The 24,971-nt window shown below is 38.8% G+C and overlaps 1 protein-coding gene across 1 annotated transcript in view; it reads right to left on the minus strand.

Annotated features, from left to right (window-relative positions):
• Positions 1-2,499: 2,499 nt before the first annotated feature.
• The window catches only part of LOC124788341 (grpE protein homolog, mitochondrial), a 52,951-nt gene continuing 30,479 nt past the window's right edge, over positions 2,500-24,971 (minus strand). Inside the window, exons 4-6 of the mRNA XM_047255601.1 lie at positions 22,141-22,260; positions 18,242-18,325; positions 2,500-2,802 (exon numbers count right to left, since the gene is read on the minus strand). Coding sequence (XP_047111557.1) covers positions 2,692-2,802; positions 18,242-18,325; positions 22,141-22,260 — 315 coding nt within the window. The 3' untranslated portion in view covers positions 2,500-2,691. The remainder of the gene's footprint in view (positions 2,803-18,241; positions 18,326-22,140; positions 22,261-24,971) is intronic.

The following is a 24,971-nucleotide window of genomic DNA, read 5'->3' on the forward strand; positions in this document are numbered from 1 at the left end:
ATTCTTTTGTAAATAATTGGTGTTAGTATTTTCCAAACATATCTTATTGGATTCTGTAGAAATACTGGAACACGCCAGGCAATACTGACCCCACAATTTATCTTAGAAGCTAGATTAAGGAAAGGCAAACCTACTTTTCTAGCATTTGTAGACTTAGAGAAAGCTTTTGACAATGTTGACTGGAATACTCTCTTTCAAATTCTGAAGGTGGTAGGGATAAAATCCAGGGAGTAAAAGGCTATTTACAATTTGTACAGAAACCAGATGGCAGTTATAAGAGTCAAGGGACCTGAAAGAGAAGCAGTGGTTGGGAAGGGAGTGAGACAGGGTTGTAGCCTTTCCCCGATGTTATTCAATCTTTATATTGAGCAAGCAGTGAAGGAAACAAAAGAAAAATTTGGAGTAGGTATTAAAATCCATGGAGAAGAAACAAAAACCTTGAGGTTTGCCAATGACATTGTAATTCTGTCAGAGACAGCAAAGGATTTGGAAGAGCAGCGGAACAGAATGGGCAGTGTCATGAAAGGAGGATGTAATCAACAAAATCAAAACAAGGATAATGGAATGTAGTCGAATTAACTCGGGTGATGCTGAGGGAAGTAGATTAGGAAATGAGACACTTAAAGTAGTAAAGGAGTTTTGCTATTTGGGGAGCAAAATAACTGATGATGGTCGAAGTAGAGAGGATATAAAATGTAGACTGGCAATGGCAAGGAAAGTGTTTCTGAAGAAGAGAAATTTGTTAACATCGAATATTGATTTAAGTGTCAGAAAGTCATTTCTGAAAGTATTTGTATGGAGTATAGCCATGTATGGAAGTGAAACATGGACAATAAATAGTTTGGACAAGAAGAGAATAGAAGAAGAGATCAGTTGGTAGGACATGTCCTGAGGCATCAATGGATCACCAATTTAGTACTGGAGGGCAGCGTAGAGGGTAAAAATCGTAGAGGGAGACCAAGAGATGAATACACTAAGCAGATTCAAAAGAATGTGTGGGTTGCAGTAGGTACTGGGAGATGAAGCTTGCACAGGATAGAGTAGCATGGGGAGCTGCATCAAACCAGTCTCAGGACTGAAGACCACAACAACAACAAAACAACAACTCATTTAACTGGTGGTTCAGTAGTATTCACACCTGTCAGCACCTGGATGCTTTGAACTTGGAATTATTAAGGTCTTTTGGAAGCCTGGCACTATTTCGGCTCTCTTATTTACCTTCACACCAGGTAAAATAATTTTGTCATGCTTGGTTCTCCAAGTACATCGATAATTCTGAGGGAATGTTACCTCCCCAACAGCCTTGTTTTCACTTAGGTCTTTCAGTACTCTGTCAAATCATTCTTCCAGTATCTTACCTCCCATCTCAACTTCACCTACTTCCTCTTCTTTTTCCATAATATTTCCCCTCACAGTTTCCCTTATAGATGTCTGAGCTCTTGATAGTCATACAGGTCCTTTTCTTTTCTCCATAGATCTTCTCAATGTTCCTACTGGTTACATATATCTTGTCTGTTGTTATGCAAACTTTTACATCTGCAGTTTTCCTCTAGCTATTCCCGCTCAACTATTTTGCACTTTCTGTCAAAGTCATTATTTAGAAATCCATATTCCCTTTCATCTATCACCTGCTGCATTTTCATATTTTTCCCCATCATCAATTAAATTCAATACATTGTGGTATCCCAGGATTTCCACCAGGCATTGTCTTTTTACCTCTGTGATCCTCTGCTGACTTCCACATTTCATCTTCGCTTTCTATTCTACTCATTTCCCATGTTAGTCCAACACTGAGTTAAAGAAGCTCCCTCAACCCTTCCACAACTTCTGGTTCCTTCATTTCACCCAGGTCTTACCTCCTTCATTTCCTATCTTATTGCAGTTTCTTTAGTTTTATTGGGTGGTTACCCCATCTTAACTTCCATTTGTACATTGCATGAGCACAATCCAGCTCTCATGGGGGAAAAAACGTTAATTGCACAGTGTCAGTATCTTTTCCTTAGATTTTTTTGCTGCTTTATGGGATTGCTCACATTATGAACACCAATACACATACTATACTTAGCACTACTTTTCCATTTTCTTCCCAGCTTCCCTTCCTGTCACTGCCACATCATCTTAACCTACAATGGATGAAGAAGCAGCTGGGATTTTCATATCATACACACAGTTACCATGTAAATTTTCTTCTCTGTATTTTAATTGTTTGTGCACTGTGTTTCTAATACAAAGACATGATACAGCTCACCATTTGTCTAGATAGTAGTGCAAAAGGGATGCTTGAACTTACCTGTGTACAAGAGCAGCAATGTACTTTCAATGTGGACCTGGTTCATCTTTCTGAGTCAAAAACAAGCATTCTTAAGTGTTACACTGTGTAAAGAGTCTTTTCTCAAGTGGTAGAACACCACCAAAAATTCACTTTGGAGAAGATCGTTGCTTCATATACAATTGTGTACAACTGTCAATCTGAAGTACAATGACATTTTAAACAAAACATGCAACAAAAATTATATTTCACTTGTATATACACAACAGGATTTACAGGCACTAAATGCAGGTCATCGCATGTTTTTACAATAGAAAGTCAATGCCCACAACACTGAATAATAAAAAATAAAGGCTTAATGACATCCACACCTCTGAGTACAATCACCATATGTACAGTGTCCTACAAAACAAGACACCACCTTATTTGGCTTTAGCCACACCTACCACTGCTGGTCGAATTACACGTTCATGTAGCTTGTAACCAGTATTTGTGACAACAATCACAGTGCCTGCCTCTTTTCCTTCAACTTCCTGCAAATAATAAAAGGAGTTCAAACAGTAGCAGATGTAGTAGTAATAGGTAATTGTAAGGTAGTGATCTCAAAGATATTAAAACACATTTCTTATAACTAGCAGGGTCATCATCAAGCCGACAAGTGACAAAATTCTGTAATATCTTTCCAATACATATGCACCTATCGATTAATCAAAACGTTGATCACCGATGGAAAACATAAATATGCACTGCAACCATCCACACTGTATCAAAGTAAAATTTGGTCTGTGGTAAACACTTACACGGAATAACGCATTTGAAATGTGTAGGTATCAAACTAAAAATCTGCAATACCAAATGAAGAAAGGTTGCTCTTCAATTTCTGTGGCATGCTACAGCATATATGAGGGGAGGAAGCATAGAATATCAAAAGCATGCAAGTACGCAGCAAATATATGGTGGTTATATTAAACTTTCACTACTAGAAAGGACCCCCATGAAAAACAAGCGATTGTAGGAAAATGAAACTTTGTGGAAACATTTGTAAAGGCATGTGGAAGATAAATAATGAAAAACCTTTGAAAGAAACATTTTAATTTCCACACGAGAGGGTAACAAATTAAATACATACCCTGTTTAAATTCCAGGTTAACATACGTTGCTCAATGTGACAACCACCTGAATCTATGACAGCCTGGAAGTTTGTACATATACAATTTCACAACTGTTCGTAGCACTTTTAAACAACTTAAGCAATTTGGGTGCAACTGGCTGTCAGTCTCTACTAGAAGCAATTCCCAAACCGCCAGTTAATTCAAGCTTCCAGACATTGTTGTTCAACCCGGGTGTGGAAAGAGGACCTCTTCATGTATCTTTCATGCTTCGAATACTCATGAAGAGCAGCAGCACTATTGCCATGGTTTTATCGAAATAGGTTTACAAGCCAAGTCTTGCTCCCCTTGTCCACACCCAGGTTGACTGACTACAACTATAATGCACAAAGATTCTTGTATTTCAACCCAAAGTCAGTATACCAGTACCTGCGCCCAATGGCAAGTCATGTCTTTAACACAATCTGATCATCATTCTAATATAGCTAGTACCCACATGGTAAATAGTTTACCTTGCACTATGGCTCAAGTACACACTTTAATTGTAAAAACCCTGGATATCAAGTTTAGCATGGATCAAGAGAGTCTGAAGAAGGCAACTGATAACAGAGCCCACAATCCTTGATTATGATGACCAGTGTATATTTTGATGCCTTCTGACCTTCAACATATTTATAATGCCCAATCTCCATTCCTTTCTTTGGTTCTAAATTGAGTTGCACAAATTTTCAAATAGGGTAACTCGTGCACTGACAGCATCACAGTGTTACTTAAAAAATTGAATTAAGAGTAAAAAATTTCTGTTTGTTCCCACTCTGCTGCCCTTATTGTTCTGGTATTTCAGCTATAGCACTAATTCAATAAAGATTTTTTTACCACAGCATCGTAGTCCTAGAGAATCACGGAAATTAAAACTTGTGTAAAATATTATTAACATATTAAAAATGTTACAGAATGTAATCTGTTGAAATGTCGAAAACCAGGGAGCCAAAAACAAGAAAACAGTCTGTCTTCTTTATTATTTAAAACAATACCATTCAAGACAAATGTGACTGATTGACTACTTGATAAAATGGTAATACTGGATTTTATTTAATTATTACAATTTTCATCAGGTAGTAATTCAGTTATATAGCTTCAAAATTCATACCATGTCTATCATTTAAGAAGTTCAGACTGAAATTTACATCTAATCTCTTGCAAAGGAAATATAATGCACTGGCATAAAAAGTGGCACACTGACTCTTCCCACCAGAGTGAAATGTCATGGCAGATAAAAGAACACAAGCGGATAGATGGATGAATAGGGAGTCTTCCTTCCTCCCTTCTCAGTAACAAGAAGGTGGTGCTCTTCATCTGTATGAGCATTTGCACTGTCCACAGCTTGTTACAGCCGACTACAAGATGACACTTTTTTCTCCAAATTGGTCATTCGAAGAATACAGGATCACCTTATATTCAGAGGTTAAGCTCTTGTTGTTGCTGTGTTCAAAGTTTTGATGTTACACAGCAGCCTAATATACAGGTTACTTCTACAGTTATTCCTATCGAAGTCAGTAGGCGTCAAAAACACATTTGCTAAGAATTTGTAAAAATGCAATGTCTGGAAAGCACGAGGTCTATGAAAAACTGAAAAAATTGGTGTAGGAGACATGAAAGCTTGCAGACCTCTGAGCTAGAAAATAACAGAAAATGAAAAAATTTGCAATCTTGATTATTGGGGCATTACGTCACATCTTTGTTAGCCAGTTTTAACTAGACAGAAATAACACCATGGGGGCGGCTGGATGCTCCAAGAGGAGCTTAAAGTCGCAAACCAATACAGCAATTACAAAAACTAACATAAAAATAAGAGCATGCCTGAGATGCTACTGATTGGGTGTTTGTGCAACCAGTCAGAGTGCTAGACAATATGCTACCTCACTTCCCCAAAGTCTTGCTATTATTCTGCTGCACATTTTTGAGAAGTAACACTCTTGTATCAACATATGTAATAACATCTGCAATTACAAAATAAGAAAAATTTCAGGAATACACTTGGGTTACTGGTTGCTCTGTCTGTCAGTTCTTAGATCCCTTACCTGGGAGGCCACTGCTGTCAGCACCACAGCTGCCACCATGTGAATCCTGCTGTCACCCTGTTGATGAAACTAAAGATCTACAAACTCAGTGCAGCTCACATGTTCTAGGCTAGACAGGCAATTCCCCATAATCAAGCCAAGAATGGACCTATAGCATTATTTATTGGAAGAGATGAAAAAGGAAGATTAGCATTTAATATCCCTTTGACAGAGCAGTCTATATCTGCATATGCATCTACATCTACACACATACTCCGCAAGCCACCATACAGTGTGAGGCAGAGGATATCCCTTACCACTACTAGTCATTTTCTTTTCTGTTCCACTCACAAATAGAGCAACAGAAAAATGACTGTCTGTACACCTCCGTATGAGCCCTAATCTCTCTAATTTTATCTCCACAGATCTTATGTGGAATGTACATTGGCAGCAGTAGAATCATTCTGCAGCCAGCCTTCAATACTGGTTCTTTAAATTTTCTCAATAGTACACCTCAAAAAGAACGTTGCCTTCCTCCAGTATCCCAATTTGAGTTCCCAAAGCATCTCTGTAATACTTGCATATTGTTCGAACCTACCAGTAACAGATCTAGCAGCCTGAACTGCTTCAGTATCTTTCTTTAATCCAACCTGGTGCGGATCCCAAACACTGATAGTACTCAACAATGGGTTGCACTAGTGTCCTATATGTGATCTCCTTTACAGACGAACCACACTTTCCTAAAATTCTCCTTTGTAGCGTTTTGCTTGGACACTTTATCAACATGACTGTCAAGTAGCACACTACTAATGCTGTACTCTAATATTATGAGTTCATTTTTCCTATTCATCTGCATTAACTTACATTTTTCTGCATTTAGAGCTAGCTGCCATTCATCACACCATCTAGAAATTTTGTCTATGTCACACTGTATCCCCATATAGTCACTCAATGATGACACCTTCCCATACTCCACTTCATCATCAGCAAATAGTGGTAGACTGCTGCTTACTCTGTCCACCAGATCACTTATGTACATAGAAAATAACATCAGTCCTATCACGCTTCCTTGGAGTACTCCTGACAATACCCTCATCTGATGTTAGTTTGGGCAACTGGCACACAATGGATTGTCTTTCACTGTGTTTTACAGAATGCTCGCAGTTTCAATGAGTTACAAAAGGGATTCTTAAGCAAGTGCTACAGGTGCAGAAAATGCAAGTCACACAACAGGTGTGGCCAAATAATACTACACAAAAATTGAGAAGGAAGAGATATTCATACAATTCAAAAGTTTGCAATGGCACAGGACTCTTCTAATGACTGAATGGCAAAAATATGCACTCTCCTTCAAATTACACAAACTCTCACCAGTAACAGTTACTTCATGCATTCCTATATTTGTTAAATATTTAAAAACCAGATGAAAGCAGATAAATTAAGCTAAAAGCAAAGCCTTGAAACAGCAGGAGGCTTCAGTGAAAAACTGCACCACCAAAATTTTATATGACATGCTGGGACACTTGACAAATCTATATACACCAAAAGGGAAAGTACTCATGTACAGCAACAGGCTCTACTACACAAAAAAGGTGTCTTCTGTCCATGTCAAATCATAACAGCACATTGGAACTAATACTTTGCAAGTGGAAAAGTCTTACTATACTACTCTTCACCATATTTTACAGACTATAAGATACTTTTTTCTTCGAAAAATTGACTACAAAATTCAGGTGTGAATTCTACTCAAAATTAATACAAAAATGTCCAGTGTTTTAGTTAAGATTCCCACCAGTCTTAAAAATGCCACATATTCAATGCCGTTGGAAACCTATCACTAGTTGGCAACATTGGATTCCACTTCGGAAGCAGTGCAGCGATGCGACAAACTTAAGTTGCGGTGATTCACAATATTGCTAACACTGTCTCCTTCCCGTCCCTCTGTCACAAACCCAGGACACAGTCTAGCCTATGATCATCACTGAAGCCTACAGTGCCAGTTAATTTTAATTGAAAGTGATGTGTGTTATTAGTAACAATACAATATTTTTGTTAGTAGCTAGTTTCAAAATGGAAAAAATTAAAGGTATCCATATTATGCAGGCCATAAATTTAAAGTAATAGCATACGCAGCACAACATGGAACAGAGCAGCTGAGTGGCATTTTGGCCCTCCACCAACACAAAAAACCATTCGCAATTGGTGGGCTAGTAAAGAAATGAAAAAATGAGGAAGACTAAATGCACAAATAGAGGACTAATCGCAAAACGGCCAAATTTAGAAGATAACATATTGAAATGGATTCATGGACATCGTCAAAATGGCATTGGAATTAATACAAAAATGTTTCAAATACACACTCGTAAGCTAGAGCTACAGTGGAACAGACTTTAAGGGTGAAGGTGGTTGCTGCTACAGGTTTATGAAGCATCTTGGACTCAGCATGCAAACCAAAACCTAAATATCTCAGAAAACAATGCAAGAGTGTGAACAAAAAATATTATCTTTCCATCACTTTATTATTTAACATCAAAAGAAAACCAAGTTGGAACAGAGCCAAATAGCGAATATGGACAAATTTTCCCTGACATTTGATGTGCTGAGTAACACAACTTTTGCCACGGAAAATGCTAAAACTGTAACTATAGAAACACGTGGACATGAGAAATACACTACACTTTCATCCTTTTCCATTGTGCTGACGATGCTAAACTTAATCCAATGATCATTTTCAAGTGCAAAACAATGCCAAAACCTGAAATGCCACAAGGTAATGTTGTTCACATACGTGACAAGGGTTGGATGTATAAGGCTCTTATGAAATTATCAATTAACAAAGTTGCAGAAGAGATGGAAAGATGCTTCATTGAAGAAGAGTTGTTTTCTTGTGCTGGATCATTTTAGCAGTCATTCGAAAAATTCTGTGAAAGAGAAACTGAGACTGGGAAATACAGCGCTTGCTGTTATTCTGGGAGGACTTACTTCACAACTGCAACCTCTTCATGTCTTGATAAGTAAACCATTTAAAATGTGTATGAGAGAAAAAGGAACAAATGGCTGATGGGTGAAACCCAAGATGAATTCACACCGAAGGGAGCTTTAAAACTACCTACAATCAAACAAGTGTGTCCGCGGATGAAACAGTCGTGTTCTAGAATGAGAGAAGACACTAATGTTAAATCTTCCAAGAAGCGCAGCATAAGTAATGCTCTCGATAGCAGTGAAGACCATGTTATATAAGAAGAGAACAACAATGATGATGAAGAATTTTTAAAATGCTTAAAAATTGAGGTGCATCTCATAACCCATAAAATATGGTACATAACAAATATCAATTTTATTTACAGCAAAATAGTAATAATGTAAATACAGTTGGTTGCAGCAGCCAGGTGCATATAAAAGTAACCCCTTTCTTTTATGGATTTGGAGAGTGCTGCAGCCAAGCAGTGAACACTTAAAACCAAACAAAAAGACTACTTTGGTACTGTCGGCAAGTTTCATGGCAATACTTGCCGTGATCATCTGCTTTGTTATTGTCTGTGTTTCCTGCATTGTCATGTAAGGTGAGTAAGAAATATTTCATACTAAAATAAATATTTTGATAATTAATTGCTACAGTACTAACTAAATGTTATATTCCAACATTTGGAAGGATATTTTTGTGAACAGTTTGGGTTATGCGATTTCATATTCAACTACATTTAATGTAATGGCACCAACATGGGGACAGCAGTCAGTTGCTTCTCATGGAAGACTAGGCATATTTTTGGACTTTATTTATCTAGTTTCATCAAATATAAAGTTCAAGAAGGAGCTTTTTGAGAAAGAAAGTGAAGAAAAGAAGCACACCGACTTTAAATTATTGCTTCAGAACAGTTTGTACCGCTGTTGAAAACTGACTGTCCTGGCTTATTCTGCCTACTCGAAAATGCCATCGACCGCCTGATGTTCTTCACTATGGATGTTAAGTAAAGACTTCAATGTGTGTCTTCCTAGTTCTATTTCTAACCAAACTACTGCAAGTTTTTGTTCTACAATGTAACAGTTGTAAATCTTACAAAGAGCTGAAGGACCATACTGGTAATTCACTAAGTTTCCATTTTTTGGCAGAAAGTACGAAATCCTACTAGAAGAACAGACCACTGCACTGAAAAGTTACTCAATCTATATGATGAAATGGAAATTTCAAAATAAAAATTTGATTACAACTTCAACTTCAGGCAAAGAAGAATAAGAAAACGGAAAATAAAGGGGAGCAAGACAACTTCGTGCAAAACCTCAACGATCTCTTTGCTGTAGCTCATTCTGATCATTAAGGACATATGGCAATAAAGAGGATAAGAAATTTTTAACACTTCAGTGTCGAAAAGGGTGACCTAGCAACATGTTCTGTGTTGACTAAACTAAAATGCAATAAAGAAAATACACAGAGGCAAAGTGTGTTACAAAAGTGCAATTAAAAAACTTGAGGAGATGGTGGTTGTGAATGATGTTGCAGAAGGAGGTGTCAAATCCATTCAGGACTACAATAACATTCTCACAAAAGGCAAAACACAGAAACAGTTTGTTTTACGGACTGTTGCTGGAGACTCTAAAAAACACCTAGCTGCTACAAAATCTTCTCTTAACAACAATGTACAGCATGTCGGACCAAGGTGCCAAAGTTTGTGGTCACGTTAGTGAGGTGTGCTTGCTTGTGTGAATGAATGAATGGTGTGTGTTTCTCTTCCTCATTCTGATGAAGACAGTGGCCAAAAGCTTATGTGTAAATGTCTTAATTGTGCCTGCTGCAACTTAAATTGTCCTCTTTATGCTAAGAAGCAATCTGTCTTTTTCTACATTGTTGATATTCCAAGCTGGAGTTTCCATCGTTTAAATCTTCTCCTAGGAAAAATAATGTTCAGGGCTCATTCAATCAAATTATATTTTGATTCTACAGAATTGAATGTTGTTAGACAATTATTGTAAGACACAAATAATGTGTGCATTATCAAAAAACTTGACATTTCTTAAATATTTGATGTTGCTTTTGGAATTCCTCACATGAACATTTTAGCAATATGAGTAAAACTGATTTTAAACAATTTCTGGGTTTGTCTGAATGTGTGACATTACTCTCACAAATGACAAGAAAACAGTGGAGGTGAAGAATACAGTGCACATTAATGGAAACAGGTGTTGTGGATGCTATGTTCCAACTTCAAGGCATTTGAAGGTCACCTAAAATTTGTTGTGATGAGATGAAAATTTTTAAAGATTTTTTTACCAATTTGAACAAAATTAGGGGGGGGGGGGGGGGGGGAGCAAAATTCTAACTTTCAAAAAATTAAATATAGCTAAAGGCCACCCTAGTGCACACCCTCAAAACACAGAAGCCTCTGCCTCTCATGGACATGAAAGTCAACATGGTGAAACCAACAGCGTGAAAACAACCAAGCAGTTCTGCTCCATATGCAATTACATACACATAATATATTCTTCCATATGCTTTACCCTCTCAAGGTGGCACCCTCCCCCCCCCCCCTTTCCCTCCCCCTCCTCTGTGACATGTTATTAGGCACAGATCAATAATACTGTCTTAACTCATGACCAAACACACCCCTGTAGGTTTAACTAAGTGAACTTCCTCTTCAAGTCCTACCTTTGGTAAACTTGTCCTACCAAAATTCTCCCTCAACCTTTAACATCCCAAAGCAACTAAGCATCAAACATACTCTCTGACATTCCCACAAATACCGGAGCAGCTCATTTGTGATATAGGTGGTCCTGTTTTCTCCTAAGGACTGCCTTCAATTTGTATTTGATGGTAGTTATGTACTGAACCATTTTAATAATTAGAGCTTAATACAATGATGCCCAAAACATTAGACCACCTGCTGCACATTGTATTGGTCCACTTTAGGAACACAATACAGTAGCTATTCTGCATAGCATGCATTCCACAACTCCTTGGTAGTTTTTTGAAGGTATGTGGTACCAAATGTCTATGCACAGGTCACGCAATTCCCATAAATTGCGGGCCAGTGGTTTTGGGCACAGAGCTACATAATAATTGAAGATGTCATTAGGTCAACACACTGTCGTCAGATCACCACCTATTCTGCTTTACAGAACGGGAAAGCCTCCAACCTCCACATTCTGTGGTGAGGCATGGACAGCAAACACATCATTGCCTGCTCACAAGCAAACACATCATTGCCTGCTCACATGGTTCCACTGTCTTTCAACACATGCTCATGACAGTGCAAGAGAACAGCCAACCAACTCCTTTGCTTTCAAGACTCTTGTTCTCATGCACTGGGCCACGATCTGCCATTTGTCAAAGTAACTGACGTCAGCACATTTCCCATTTGTGACTCATATCATCACTAGACTGATTACCCAATCCTTTCTGTTCTGCTTACATACTTTCTGTGGTGTCTCCGAAGAGACAAGTGCCAAAGCAAGCACTGAGTAAGTTGGCAGCATCTTTTAGTAGGCCAGGTGGGTGATCAATGTACGAAGCTCAACTCAACAGGAAAGTTATTGTTGAATGCACTCCGAGTGAGACACTCACAAATTGTCTGTATCAAGAGATACGTTAATATTCAGAGACAGTTGTAAATACTAGTGCCATTCTTGTGGAAATAGATTGTACAAAGTTAAGTACTTCATCTTATCTATGTCATAATAAAGTAGTTTTGTATCCAGTTGGTCTCCACCTGGAGCAAGCCAAAGAACCCACTGTTGTATTGATGAGTTTATCTTTGTCCAATACAACAAACGGTGACAATGCTGGTTGTTATATAAACTCGTCTGTTTGCAAAAGGTTGATGTGTGCAGGTTCACACATGCCTTAGCTGCCTGGGGCTAGCCTAATCTCTAATCCTATTTTTCTGTGTGTTATATCTAGTGTTTACATAGTTAAATGTCCCTTAATGAAGTTATTCAGTTTCAGGTGCAGCAGACTGAATGCCTGCTGCTGAATGTACAACAAATGACTACCCTCCTCTCCCTAGGAGCAGCACTACCACTGGTTGCTGCACCGAAGTTTCATCCAGACAGTAGTAGGAAGAGAATAGTTATGACAACTTTGTTCAGTTGCTGACCGAACATTATGAGAGTCAGGCGCAAGGTTTAAATTTTTTCAACTCAAGAAGCAGCCGGCACAAACTTTCAAACAGTGGATTGCTGAACTTGAAGGCTAACAAGACAGCATATGTTTAAGAGTTCTTATGGACTAAGTGACAGTAATGTCATCTGACATATTCAAACCATGCAGAATATGTCAGATGCATGTATTCACATTGTTATTCTCAACTTGGATCCTGATCTGAAAACAGTTTTGTCTTGTGGAATCTCAAACTATTGTGGATACAATTGCCATTGATTTTAAGGCTCTGTGTATTTTTGTTGTTCAAAGAACACATGACACTCAGTCTAAGGTTAATGCTAAAGTAAATAAAAATAGGACTCAGACAAACAGTAAATGTACAGGTAAACACTTTCAGTACCTCGGTACACAACGTGTACTACATCATACTGTTAAGAAGTCTTGTCCTCAGGGTTTTCCGAATCATGACTGAAAAATTTGTTCTTGTCATGATGCAAACTGTTTCCAGTGTGGAAAGAAAGGTCACATTCAGTGTGTTTATAAGGCAACCCAGGCTTGAGCAATGTCGGATGCTGTGCAGGCACATAGCTGCAGCACAGCTAGCAGTAAGTGCATTCTGTAACAGCAAGGCCATTAAACCAACACAAGCAACAGCTTGCACTTCCACATCACTTAACTCTTCTGCAGCAGTATGCACACAGGATAGACTTTTTGATCAAGTAAGGGTGGCTCAAAGGGCAGTTAAGTTAGATACTGGTGCATTAGAAAAGATCATAATGCCACAACTACAGCAGCCTACTTCTCTACTATCTATATACAACAGACATGAAATTCCAGTGCTTAGTGTGTGCAGTTTACCAGCAACTTTTTGTGAAGCTATGAAATGTGAGTAATTTCATGCACTCACAAGGGAACCTCCCCATCGCACCCCCCTCAGATTTAGTTATAAGTTGGCACAGTGGATAGGCCTTGAAAAACTGAACACAAATCAATCGAGAAAACAGGAAGAAGTTGTGTGGAACTATGAAAGAAAGAAGCAAAATATACAAACTTACTAGTCCATGTGTACGATAGGCAACATCAAGGATAATGTGGACGCCGGAGCGCCGTGGTCTCGTGGTTAGCGTGAGCGGCTGCGGAACGAAAGGTCCTTGGTTCAAGCCTTCCCTCGAGTACACAGTTGACTTCCTTTATTTTCGCAAAGTTATGATCTGTCCGTTCGTTCATTGACGTCTCTGTTCACCGTAATAAGTTTAGTGTCTGTGTTTTGCAACCGCACCACAAAACCGTGCGATTAGTAGACGAAAGGACGTGCCTCTCCAATGGGAACCGAAAACATTTGATCGCAATGTCATAGGTCAATCGATTCCTCCACAGGAAAACATGTCTGATACATTCTATACGACACTGGTGACGGCATGTGCGTCACATGACAGGAATATGTTGTCCACCCACCTAACTTGTACACTTGGGGAATGGGTAAAAAGATTCTTCTACCTTGCCCGATTTAGATTTTCTGGCGGATGTGATAATCACTCCCAAAAAGTGATGAAGACATAAAGAGTTTGTCACATAAACTGCAACAAATGAATGCAACAGTTTCACAGTCGCACAGTTTTCCCTGTGCTCTGTCAACACATATGTTTTTAACGTTTTCAAATGTTTCCGTTTAGGTGTAGCGTCCCCATACTACAGCGCACTTACCTCCCATTGGACGGTCGGACGGACAGATAATAATTGTCTGAAAATAAAATATTAAAATTTTTCCTTGAAAGAAGACATGAACCAAGGACCTCTCGTTCCGCAGCTGCTAACGCTAACCACGAGACCACGGCGCTCCTGCGCTCGCATAGTCCTTGATGTTGCTTATCTTGCACATGGACTCTCCAGTTTGTATATTTTGCTTATTTTTTGCATAGTTCCACACAACTTCTTCCTGTTTTCTCGATTGATCTGTGATCAGTTTTTCAAGGCCTATCCACTGTGCCAACTTATAACTAAATCGGAGGGGGGGGCGATGTGGAGGTTCCCTTGTCAGATCTAGAAACAGTGCAAACTTATTTGGTTTAGGCTTGTTTTGTTCGTTCAACTTGCACATATAAGACAATGTGTTATGTATCAGTGTTACAGTGTGTCACACTAATGTTTCTGACTTGTGCAATAAGTACAAGGAACTGTTTGAACCAGATTCAGGAAGGGATAATGATTCTGAAGTGCACATCACTTTTAAAACACAATGTGAAACTGCAAATTTTTTGTGCACACAACCACAACATCTGCTTCTCTGGGTGCAGGCACGTACCCTATGCCCAGCTTTTCAGCCAGAATTCCAGTTATTCACAAGGCAGATACCAGGTTGCAGCCAGGGAGCTGCCATCTGCTACAGTTACACTTCCTGTCTCCCCATGTGTGTCCACATTCAGTCCTCCTCTTCCACATCATCAAGTGCCACGACCCTACACAATGACTGTGCAGAGGTGGGGTGGGGGGGAGGAGGGAAGAATTTTGTCATCTGAATAGCAATGTGCCAAAGCAAGGTTGGTACCTCTCAGTGCAACCACAAGAAAAGATGGCTGTTGCAAGCTGCATCAACCAATGAGCGACACCTTAGCCACACCCAGAAACATTTCATTACACTGCTGCATCAGCTCTTCTATTTATAGCCCAGCACAGGACTATCCAGTCCAGCCCAGTCCACGATCAACGAGTAAGAAGACAGCATCATCATCCAGTAGGCCAGCTGTGTGATCAATATATTAAGATGAACTCAACATCAAAGTTATTGATTAATACACTCCAAATGAGAGACATATAAACTGTCTGCATCAAGTGATATGTTAATGCTCAGAAACCGTTGCAAATACTCATGACACTCCTGTAGCAATGGAGTGTACAAAGATAAGTAATTTGTCTTATCTACGATGTAATAAATTGGACTTATATTTTAGGTTTCATAGTACCCACTCAGTCTCCTCCTGGAGCAAACCACAGAACACATCGTTTTTGATCAGTACAACACTCTTTACTGCGTCAACATAATGTTTTGGCACACCAATGTAAGTTAAAAGTGTGATTTAGATGGAAATCCAAATTTGGGTTACTAACACAATCAGGAACTTACATGTAGAATATTTCCTTCACTGACATGATTAAAGGCAGGTACATACACTAAACTATTCATGTCGTTTGTCAGTTTACATGTGTTCACTAATTTGTCAGAATGCACAAATGGACACACCAAAACTCTGTCTTGGCAATTTCCAATATCCTGAATTTGCTTCACAACATGATTCAGAGAGACCTGTGTGCCTACTACACTACACTGAAGAGTCAAAGAAACTGGTACACCTGCCTAATACCGTGTAGGACCCCCGCGAACACGCAGAAGTGCCGCAACACGATGTGGCATGGACTCGACTAATGTCTGAAGTAGTGCTGGAGGGAACTGACACCATGAATTCTGCAGGGCTATCCATAAATCTGTAAGAATACAAGGGCGTGGAGATCTATTCTGAACAGCATGTTGCAAGGTAATCCCAGATTTGCTCAATAATGTTCATGTCTGGGGAGTCTGGTGGCCAGCAGAAGTGTTTAAACTCAGAAGAGTGTTCCTGGAGCCACGCTATAGCAATTTTGGATGTGAGGGGTGTACCACTGTCCAGCTGGAATTGCCCAAGTCTGTCGGAATGCACAATGGACATGAATGGCTGCAGATGATCAGAAAGGATGATTACATGTGTGTCACCTGTCAGAGCTGTATCTAGACATACCAGGAGCCCACATCACTGCAATGGCACATTCCTCAGACCATTACAGAGCCTCCACCAGCTTGAAAACAGTCCCCTGCTGACATGCAGGTTCCATGGGTTCATGAGGTTGTCTCCATACACGTCCACCAGATTGATACAATCTGAAACAAGACGTGTCTGACCAGGCAACATGTATCCACTCACCAACAGTCCAATGCCGGTGTGGATAGGCCCAGGCAAGGCATAAAGCTATGTGCCATGCAGTCATCAAAGGCACATAAGTGGGCCTTCAACTCTGAAAGCCCAAACTGATTATGTTTCATTAAAAGGTCTGTATGCTGTCACTTGTTGATGGCCCAGCATTGAAATCTGCGCAGTTTTCCGGAGGGTTGCACTTCTGACACACTGAACGATCCTCTTCAGTCGTCATCGGTCCTGTTGTTGCAGCATCTTTTTCCGGCCAAAGCGATGTCAGAGATTTTATGTTTTAACAGGCTCCTGATATTCATGGTGCACTCATGAAATGGGGAAAATCCACACTTCATCGCTACCTCGGAGATGCTGTGTCCTACTGCTTGTGCGCAGACTGTAACACCACATTCAAACTCACTTAAATCTTGACAACTTGCCATTGTAGCAGCAGTAACCGATCCAACAATTGCACTAGACGCTTGCTGTCTTATAAAGGCATTGCCAACCACAGCGCCGTATTCTGCCGGCTTACATATCTCTATTTTAATATGCATGCCTATACCACTTCCTTTGGTGCTTCAATCTATATAACCTATTCTAATTTTCCTCCCCTAGCCATTTTCTCCAGAAGTGACTGACTCTGCGCACATAACCACCACCACCATCCCCCCCCCCCCCCCCCCCGATTACATTTGATTTGTATTATTGCCATCTTTTTCGTCTACATCCACCTGCTTCTCCTTTCTATCATCTCCAAACAGTTCTTACACATGTATTATCTTTGACTTCACACACTCTCTAATACAAAGAAGTATGTTTTAATCTATAGTCCCAGTTTATTTATTTTGCCTACTGGCAACCAGTTTTGTACACAGTATCATCCTCAGGCCAACCCCTGACTTGCAGTCATCACTCTTGCACCACAAGTAGTTGTGTCAAATACCTACACATCTATTTGGGATGCATGAGTGATGACTGTGTAAGGGGATGGCCTTGAAGATGGTACTGTATATCAAAATTGCTACTCTGTAGTGAACATAAATAAATTGTGACTACAGACAATTTTTCAGTAGTCTATTGGTCACTGTTCCACCATCAGTACATCAGGAGTATGTAATATGTCCTGATATTTTTCCATTACCTTTGGCTGCCTTTTTCTACATACTGCCTAGGTTCTGAGTGACCTCCATATGTCGAAGCTTATTGCTGTGGAGGTCTGGCAGCACAAATCACTGTGTTTACCAGTCAGCTGCACATATTTTTGGTATGTACCACCCACTCCTCACTTATTGCACATTATGCATACTTTAGAACTCTCTGATCACAGCACTTCTATAGCTTTAACCATAGTACAATTCTGCACTCCTACAATCAAATTTTATCATTTATGACATCACTTCTATTGTATTTCTTTGCTGTACAACACATTGAAGTCTCACTGAAAAAAGTACTCTGTTAGTGATATTACTCTACCATAAGTCCAATGTTCACATTGTTAATCCTATTTTGCCAAAAACAAGCTTTTGAGACCATATCACCCAATTTTCATATTGAAAAATGTTACACTTTCCACTTTTAAGATGTTCCAGCAGTTGGTACAGTTGGATTCAGGCTGTTCCCAGATCCTTGTCTGGTAGAGCCAAAGCATCAATAGCCTTTTTCCCCTTATTGTCAGTTTTTCCTTTTGCCCTTAAGAATTAAAGCAGTATAACAGAACTGACACAAACCATTACATCATACTAACACAGATGAGTAAGTACAACACTTACCTGTTCAAACAAGGCTTCATGCAGATTTGGATCAAATTTCTCATTTAGTGGATTTATTGGTTCCAGGCCATGTCTCTTAAAAACCTAGAATTATGAAAGATTTATAATGCAAAGAACATGCCACAACAGAATTGAAACCAAATAAAGATAAAAAAGAAATCTATAGTTAAGAGGTAGTATCTCAGATTCACAGTTATATGCAGAAAAGCAACAATGTTATTAGCTTTCGTAAAATGAGATTAATTCATTTGGAATAGAGAGAGGTATCAATGAACATGTTTTTTTTTTTTTTTTTTTTTTTTTTTAGGAAGAATCGTAGAGCCCACACTTGAGCCAGGTACTAGAGAAAATTTAACACAAGCAGAAATAGCAAAGCCCATCAAGTGTGGCAGAACCAAGTGATAAAGGTAACAGAGTTGGTGAGGAACTAGATAGAAGCAAATTTCTGGATCTTTGGAAGCACTCAGAGCACAGGCCCAACTGCAACAGTCATGTGGCTGGCACCCTATGTATCTGCCATTATTTTGCAATAGGGTATCGTGTTCTGCAAGAGAGATCATAGTATTTGTTTTACCATGTACACTATCTGACCAAAAGTATCCAACCCATCCCTATGCAAGACAGAACTGACCACCAGATGTCATAAAAGGCAGACCTGCCACCATATGAAGGCGAAGGCGGAGAGGACTGGTTGTCAGCAAAGAAGCAGGAACAGTAGAAAGGGTCAGTCAGAACTAAGTGATTGCGAATATGAACTAGTCATTGAATGTCACCTGATAAATCCATCATAAGCATTTCAAACCTTCTGAAGGTACCAAAATTGACTGTTGGTGACGTGTGTGAAGAAGAAATGCAAAGTAACAACCACAGCTAAACCGAGACCCAGCGGATTTCATATACTGGGAAAGGGAACTGTCAAGTACTCCAGAGGGTGGTTGTAAAAAATCTCATGAATCAGGATGATGACTCACAAGTTCCTAAGTGCTACCAGCAGTCCAGCTGGCATAGGAAATGTGCACAAGGAGTTAAAATGAATGGAAAACAATGGTCGATTAGCTCCTCATAAGCCACACATTTTTGTAGCCATGCTAATCAAAGCTCAATGTGGTGGATGACAGGAAATGAGTGATTTGGAATGACGAATCATCCTACACCCTGTGGCGACCTGATAGAAGTGTTTGGGTTTGGCAAACACCTGTTGAATGTTACCTGCTGTAATGTGTAGTGCCAACAGTGAAGGAAACAGGTGGTGACATTACTGCATAGGGATGTTTGTCATTTCGATGTGATTCCCTTGCTATACTAAGAAAACGTTAAATGCCAAAGGATACGAACACATTTTATAGAACTGTGTACTGCATATAGTAGAGGACCAGATCGGAGATGATGATTAATTGTATTAGCACAATTATCCACCCTGACATAATGCAGCATTTGTGGGACAATGGTTCGTGGGCAATAATGTTCTTTAAATGGACTGGCCTGCCCAGTTCTGACTCAAACCTGATGGAACACCTTTGGGATGAGTTAGAATCTCGACTTCACTACAAACCCCAGCGTCCGACATCACTACCTTCTACAGCTGGTTTTTGAGGAATGATAGGCTGCCATTCCTTCATAGACATTCAGACACCCCATTGAAAGCACCTCAAATAGAGTTCAAGTCACTACAAACACAAAGGGTGAACACACCTCATATTACTGTCCATTAATAGGTGGCCAGGTATTTTTTATCAGATAGTGTAAGTAATATGGATTCTTCCGCCTGGTAATAGTGCACTCCGATTTATCAAACAAGAACTTTCTCTGCAAAATGGTGGTCATTTCTAACAGCCACCTAACTTCAACATAATGCTTAAAATTCTACTTCAAATAACCACCTACCTCTTTTCCGCTACAGTGCAAGACCTTTTATATTCTTTTCAGGGGACTAATATAGAATTACAGTTTTTTCAATAATTTCTATTTATTTTTTCCCATACGGCTTTCTACGCCGTAAAAACATTTGAAAGTGTTGATGACTATATAAAAAATGAGCAGAAGACTGAAAGAAATGTGAGACCTGGGTGTACTTACTATATCATACACTAAGAAAGTTTTTAAGAAAAAGATGTGAAATACAGAACAGCAATTGGCAAGTGGTGATGTTAACTGATTACATAACATAGCAGACCCAATGGCAGGAATATGTTCCAGTAGTTACCAAAACATTGACTGTTCATACATATGTAGATACACAATGGTATTACACTTGTAAATCTGTAGGAGTTAATTTCATGTGGAATGTACAGTGAAAATTTAATTGGGCTGTCAGGTTCCATCGTAAGACCTCAGAAATTAAGAGGTATTTCTAAAAAAGTGCCGAATGTGTGCAACAGTTATGACTGTATCAAAATTTATTTAGGCTTTGCTCTGAGCTCCCTACCTAACCATCATTCTAGAAATAGTTACAACTTAAAAACAAAAACACACACCACAATTTAAAAACAAAAACACACACCATATGCCATACACCATGTCATAATATCTCTCTGCAAATCAAAAAATGAAGGTCAACTTCTCCCGTCCCCCACCTGAAATAATATTCCAACAATTCCAATGTATTTATTTTTGTAAGAGTTTTGGAGGTAGTCTGTATATCATCCAGAAGAGGCACTGCCATAGCTTTTGTTTATTGTTGCCAACTTTCCCTCAATTCAGACTAATACTGAGCTTTAGCCCAAACTGACACTTCACTTCATTTGATAACACAATCACTAAGCTACATACAGTTTTGTTAAATGGTTCATGTAGGGAGACAAAGTATTTGCAGTGCGAATACTTCCAATTTTTGAAACAACTTCTACCATTTCGATGTCAGAGTGTCCAGATCACAATTAATTTTGCTGCATAACATTTGCAAACCCCACTGGAAAGTCAATGACTTGTCAATATTGTTATGTCTCAATTACACTTTTTTCTCTCCTCCCCTTAACATTGTTTCATTAATTGTAAACTGTGAGAAATTTACAATCATGATAACCTAAAAGTGGGTGGATTTTATCATTCTGAACAAAGAGAATTTGAAGCAACTAACCAATTAAAAAGTGTTGTAAAAAACGGGAGAAATGTAAACACTGCAAAAATAAAATTGGGGTTATACTGTGTATATTTTTTCTTCTCTTTGCCTCTTTAGGTATCCAGTTCATGGATCACATTTTCTAGTTTTTTTTCCAAAATAAAGTCAGACAATACCTGCACAGTTGGAACATTTTATTGTATTTAACTGGTTTCAACAGATTAAACTGTAATCTTCAGAAGCTCAATACTGGCTTATAGCATGGATAAGTAGACTTCAAATGAGTATCAGACAATTGACCTCTGCTTATCCATATTATAAGCCAGTACTGAACTTCTGAATACAATACATTAATCTGTCAAAGCCAGTTAAGTGCAATAAAATATTACATTTGTGTAGCTGATGGCTGCTTTTATTTTGGAAAAAAAATACATAACAGTTGCGGCAAAATGACAGCAATGAACAAATTCATTTTTCAGTTTCTTGTTTTCAGTGCTCCTGTACAATATTTTATTTAGCTACCACCACTAACGTGTCACTGATATTCCATTTCATCATTCCTTGACTTCCAACATTTGTACATCTACATTGCATGGCAGAGGGTACCCTGTACCACTACCAGTCATTTCCTTCCCTGTTCCCCTCGCACTCAACTGGTCTCCCAAGGAATTCTAATTTTTTCAACTATAAAACTCAGTTTGCTGTAATGTACTGTTGATTTCCATATAGTTGAATCAATTAAAAAGTCATTTTTCCACTCTACCAGTTTTTCTCAGCACAAAGAATCCCAGGTAGAAAAACTGCTCTGCAACTATGTAGAAAGTTAAATATATACACACACCTTGTGTAACTGAACTTCTGTCATTTTAAGACCTTCGTATAAACTCTTCAGATGAGGATTTGTGTCTTTAATTTCTTCCTTTGGTACACTTTCTGTTGCCTTTCCCAACACATCAGCAACCTGCAAGAATTAAAAATGCTCATACATGAGAAATTTCATACACAATTTCCATTTATAGTTGTTTAATCCAACAAATTCATCCAACAATTATCACTGGTCAAAATCGATGCTTTCATGGTCAAAACTTCAAACACAGTCTCTACACATATCATTGTCCCATGAGCAAGACGGAAAAGATATCTGAGAAATACATAATGACTTAACTTCAACAGAACGAGTACACCTTATAATGTCAGGAAGCAAACAATCTGATGGGCAAAGGTCATTACTAACAAAGCACAAACGCTTTATGTGAAATAGACCTGGTGTATTTGAAACTTAAAAAGCAAATGCAGCATGTTTTCATACCAGCGAATTATTTTTAGTATGAGCACTTGTGTCTATACGCAATATATTTACGGCCACAAAGAACAGATGACTCAAATGCATAAGTATTTTGACAATATAGTTTTCAGGAGATCTGCTAGTACAGCTACACACGCAGCATGCACGACAGGGAGGCAGACCAGCTCAGGATCAAATTCACATGGCAGATTAACAACTGTTTGTCAAGTACATCAGGCAGCTTGAGATTGATTTTTAAGTGATTTTCCATATCTGTTTCAGCAAATGCTGGACTGGTGCCAATCTCCTCCTCAAAAAATATGATTCATAAACATTACAGACGAATGGAAAAACTGGTAGAAGCGGACCTCGGGGAAGATCAGTTTGGATTCCGTAGAAATGTTGGAACACGTGAGGCAATACTAACCTTACGACTTATCTTAGAAGAAAGATTAAGATAAGGCAAACCTACGTTTCTAGCATTTGTACTTAGAGAAAGCTTTTGACAACGTTAACTGGAATACTCTCTTTCAAATTCTGAAGGTGGCAGGGGTAAAATACAGGGAGCGAAAGGCTATTTACAATTTGTGCAGAAACCAGATGGCAGTTATAAGAGTCGAGGGGCATGAAAGGGAAGCAGTGGTTGGGAAAGGAGTGAGACAGGGTTGTAGCCTCTCCCCAATGTTATTCAATCAGTATATTGAGCAAGCAGTGAAGAAAACAAAAGAAAAATTTGGAGTAGGTATTAAAATCCATGGAGAAGAAACAAAAACCTTGAGGTTTGCCAATGACATTGTAATTCTGTCAGAGACAGCAAAGGATTTGGAAGAGCAGCGGAACAGAATGGGCAGTGTCATGAAAGGAGGATGTAATCAACAAAAGCAAAACAAGGATAATGGAATGTAGTCAAATTAAATCGGGTGGTGCTGAGGGGATTAGATTAGGAAATGAGACACTTAAAGTTGTAAAGGAGTTTTGCTATTTAGGGAGTAAAATAACTGATGATGGTCGAACTAGAGAGGACATAAAATGTAGACTGGCAATGGCAAGGAAATCGTTTCTGAAGAACATCGAGTATAGATTTAAGTGTCAGGAAGTCGTTTCTGAAAGTATTTGTATGGAGTGTAGCCATGTATGGAAGTGAAACATGGACGATAACCAGTTTGGACAAGAAGAGAATAGAAGCTTTCGAAATGTGGTGCTACAATGAATGCTGAAGATAAGGTGGGTAGATCACGTAACTAATGAGGAGGTATTGAATAGGATTGGGGAGAAGAGAAGTTTGTGGCACAACTTGACTAGAAGAAGGGATCGGTTGGTAGGACATGTTTTGAGGCATCAAGGGATCACAAATTTAGCACTGGAGGGCAGCGTGGAGGGTAAAAATCGTAGAGGGAGACCAAGAGATCAATACACTAAGCAGATTCAGAAGGATGTAGGTTGCAGTAGGTACTGGGAGATGAAGAAGCTTGCACAGGATAGAGTAGCATGGAGAGCTGCATCAAACCAGTCTCAGGACTGAAGACCACAACAACATAAACACCGCACATACAAAGTATGCGCTAGCTTGTACACAACTTCTTTTCATTAGGTCAACTGACGGCACGAACGGTATCTAAGCACAGAATTTATATTAATTTACCAAATCATAAGAACAAGACCTCTTTAATACCTTTATGATGGAATAACAGCTAGGAGAGATCTTGTAATGTTGTGCAGATACAGCTTATGTTCCCGGGAGACAATGGATCCCTCGAGATTGAGAAACACAGGTATACTTCTGCATGTGTGTCTCCCAGCTAATCAGTCTTTCATGAATGAAGCACATACTGATTATATGTATGGTACTTTATTTCTGATTCATGCAAGTCCTTTTCCTTTGTCTACTTAATGCTTTACGGTTCATTTTCATTTTGTTACAAGGGCTGTAGAAACTGTCGATATTGGAAAGAGTATACATAAACATTTTATGAAAAAAGTAATACTTAATAGTGTACTCAATAAAAATGTAAATCTGCAGGGTGTTATATTTGAAGTTGAGCCATTTATCACAAACTATAATTAAACAGTTGACCACTTACTGAGTCACAGTGATTTAAGGTATCTATAGTACTGTTAATGAAATTTTACACCGAAAAGAAACAACACAAACGTTATCAAACTTCACAAGTCAATAAAAATGTTCATAATTTGAATTACAGAATGTAACCTTTGCTTCAAATGAGTTGTACCCTAAGCAGAAGTTTCAAAAGCTTCAATCCTCTTCTTGACTGATCTGTTTATCATCCACTTTTTCACTTTTGTACAAGGTTACACTCCAGACAAATACCTTCAAAAATAATTTCTAACATTTTAATTTACATTCAATGTTAACAAATTTCTTTTTT

Source organism: Schistocerca piceifrons, chromosome 3 (assembly GCF_021461385.2).
Source record: "Schistocerca piceifrons isolate TAMUIC-IGC-003096 chromosome 3, iqSchPice1.1, whole genome shotgun sequence".
In the NCBI taxonomy this organism is placed as follows: domain Eukaryota; kingdom Metazoa; phylum Arthropoda; class Insecta; order Orthoptera; family Acrididae; genus Schistocerca; species Schistocerca piceifrons.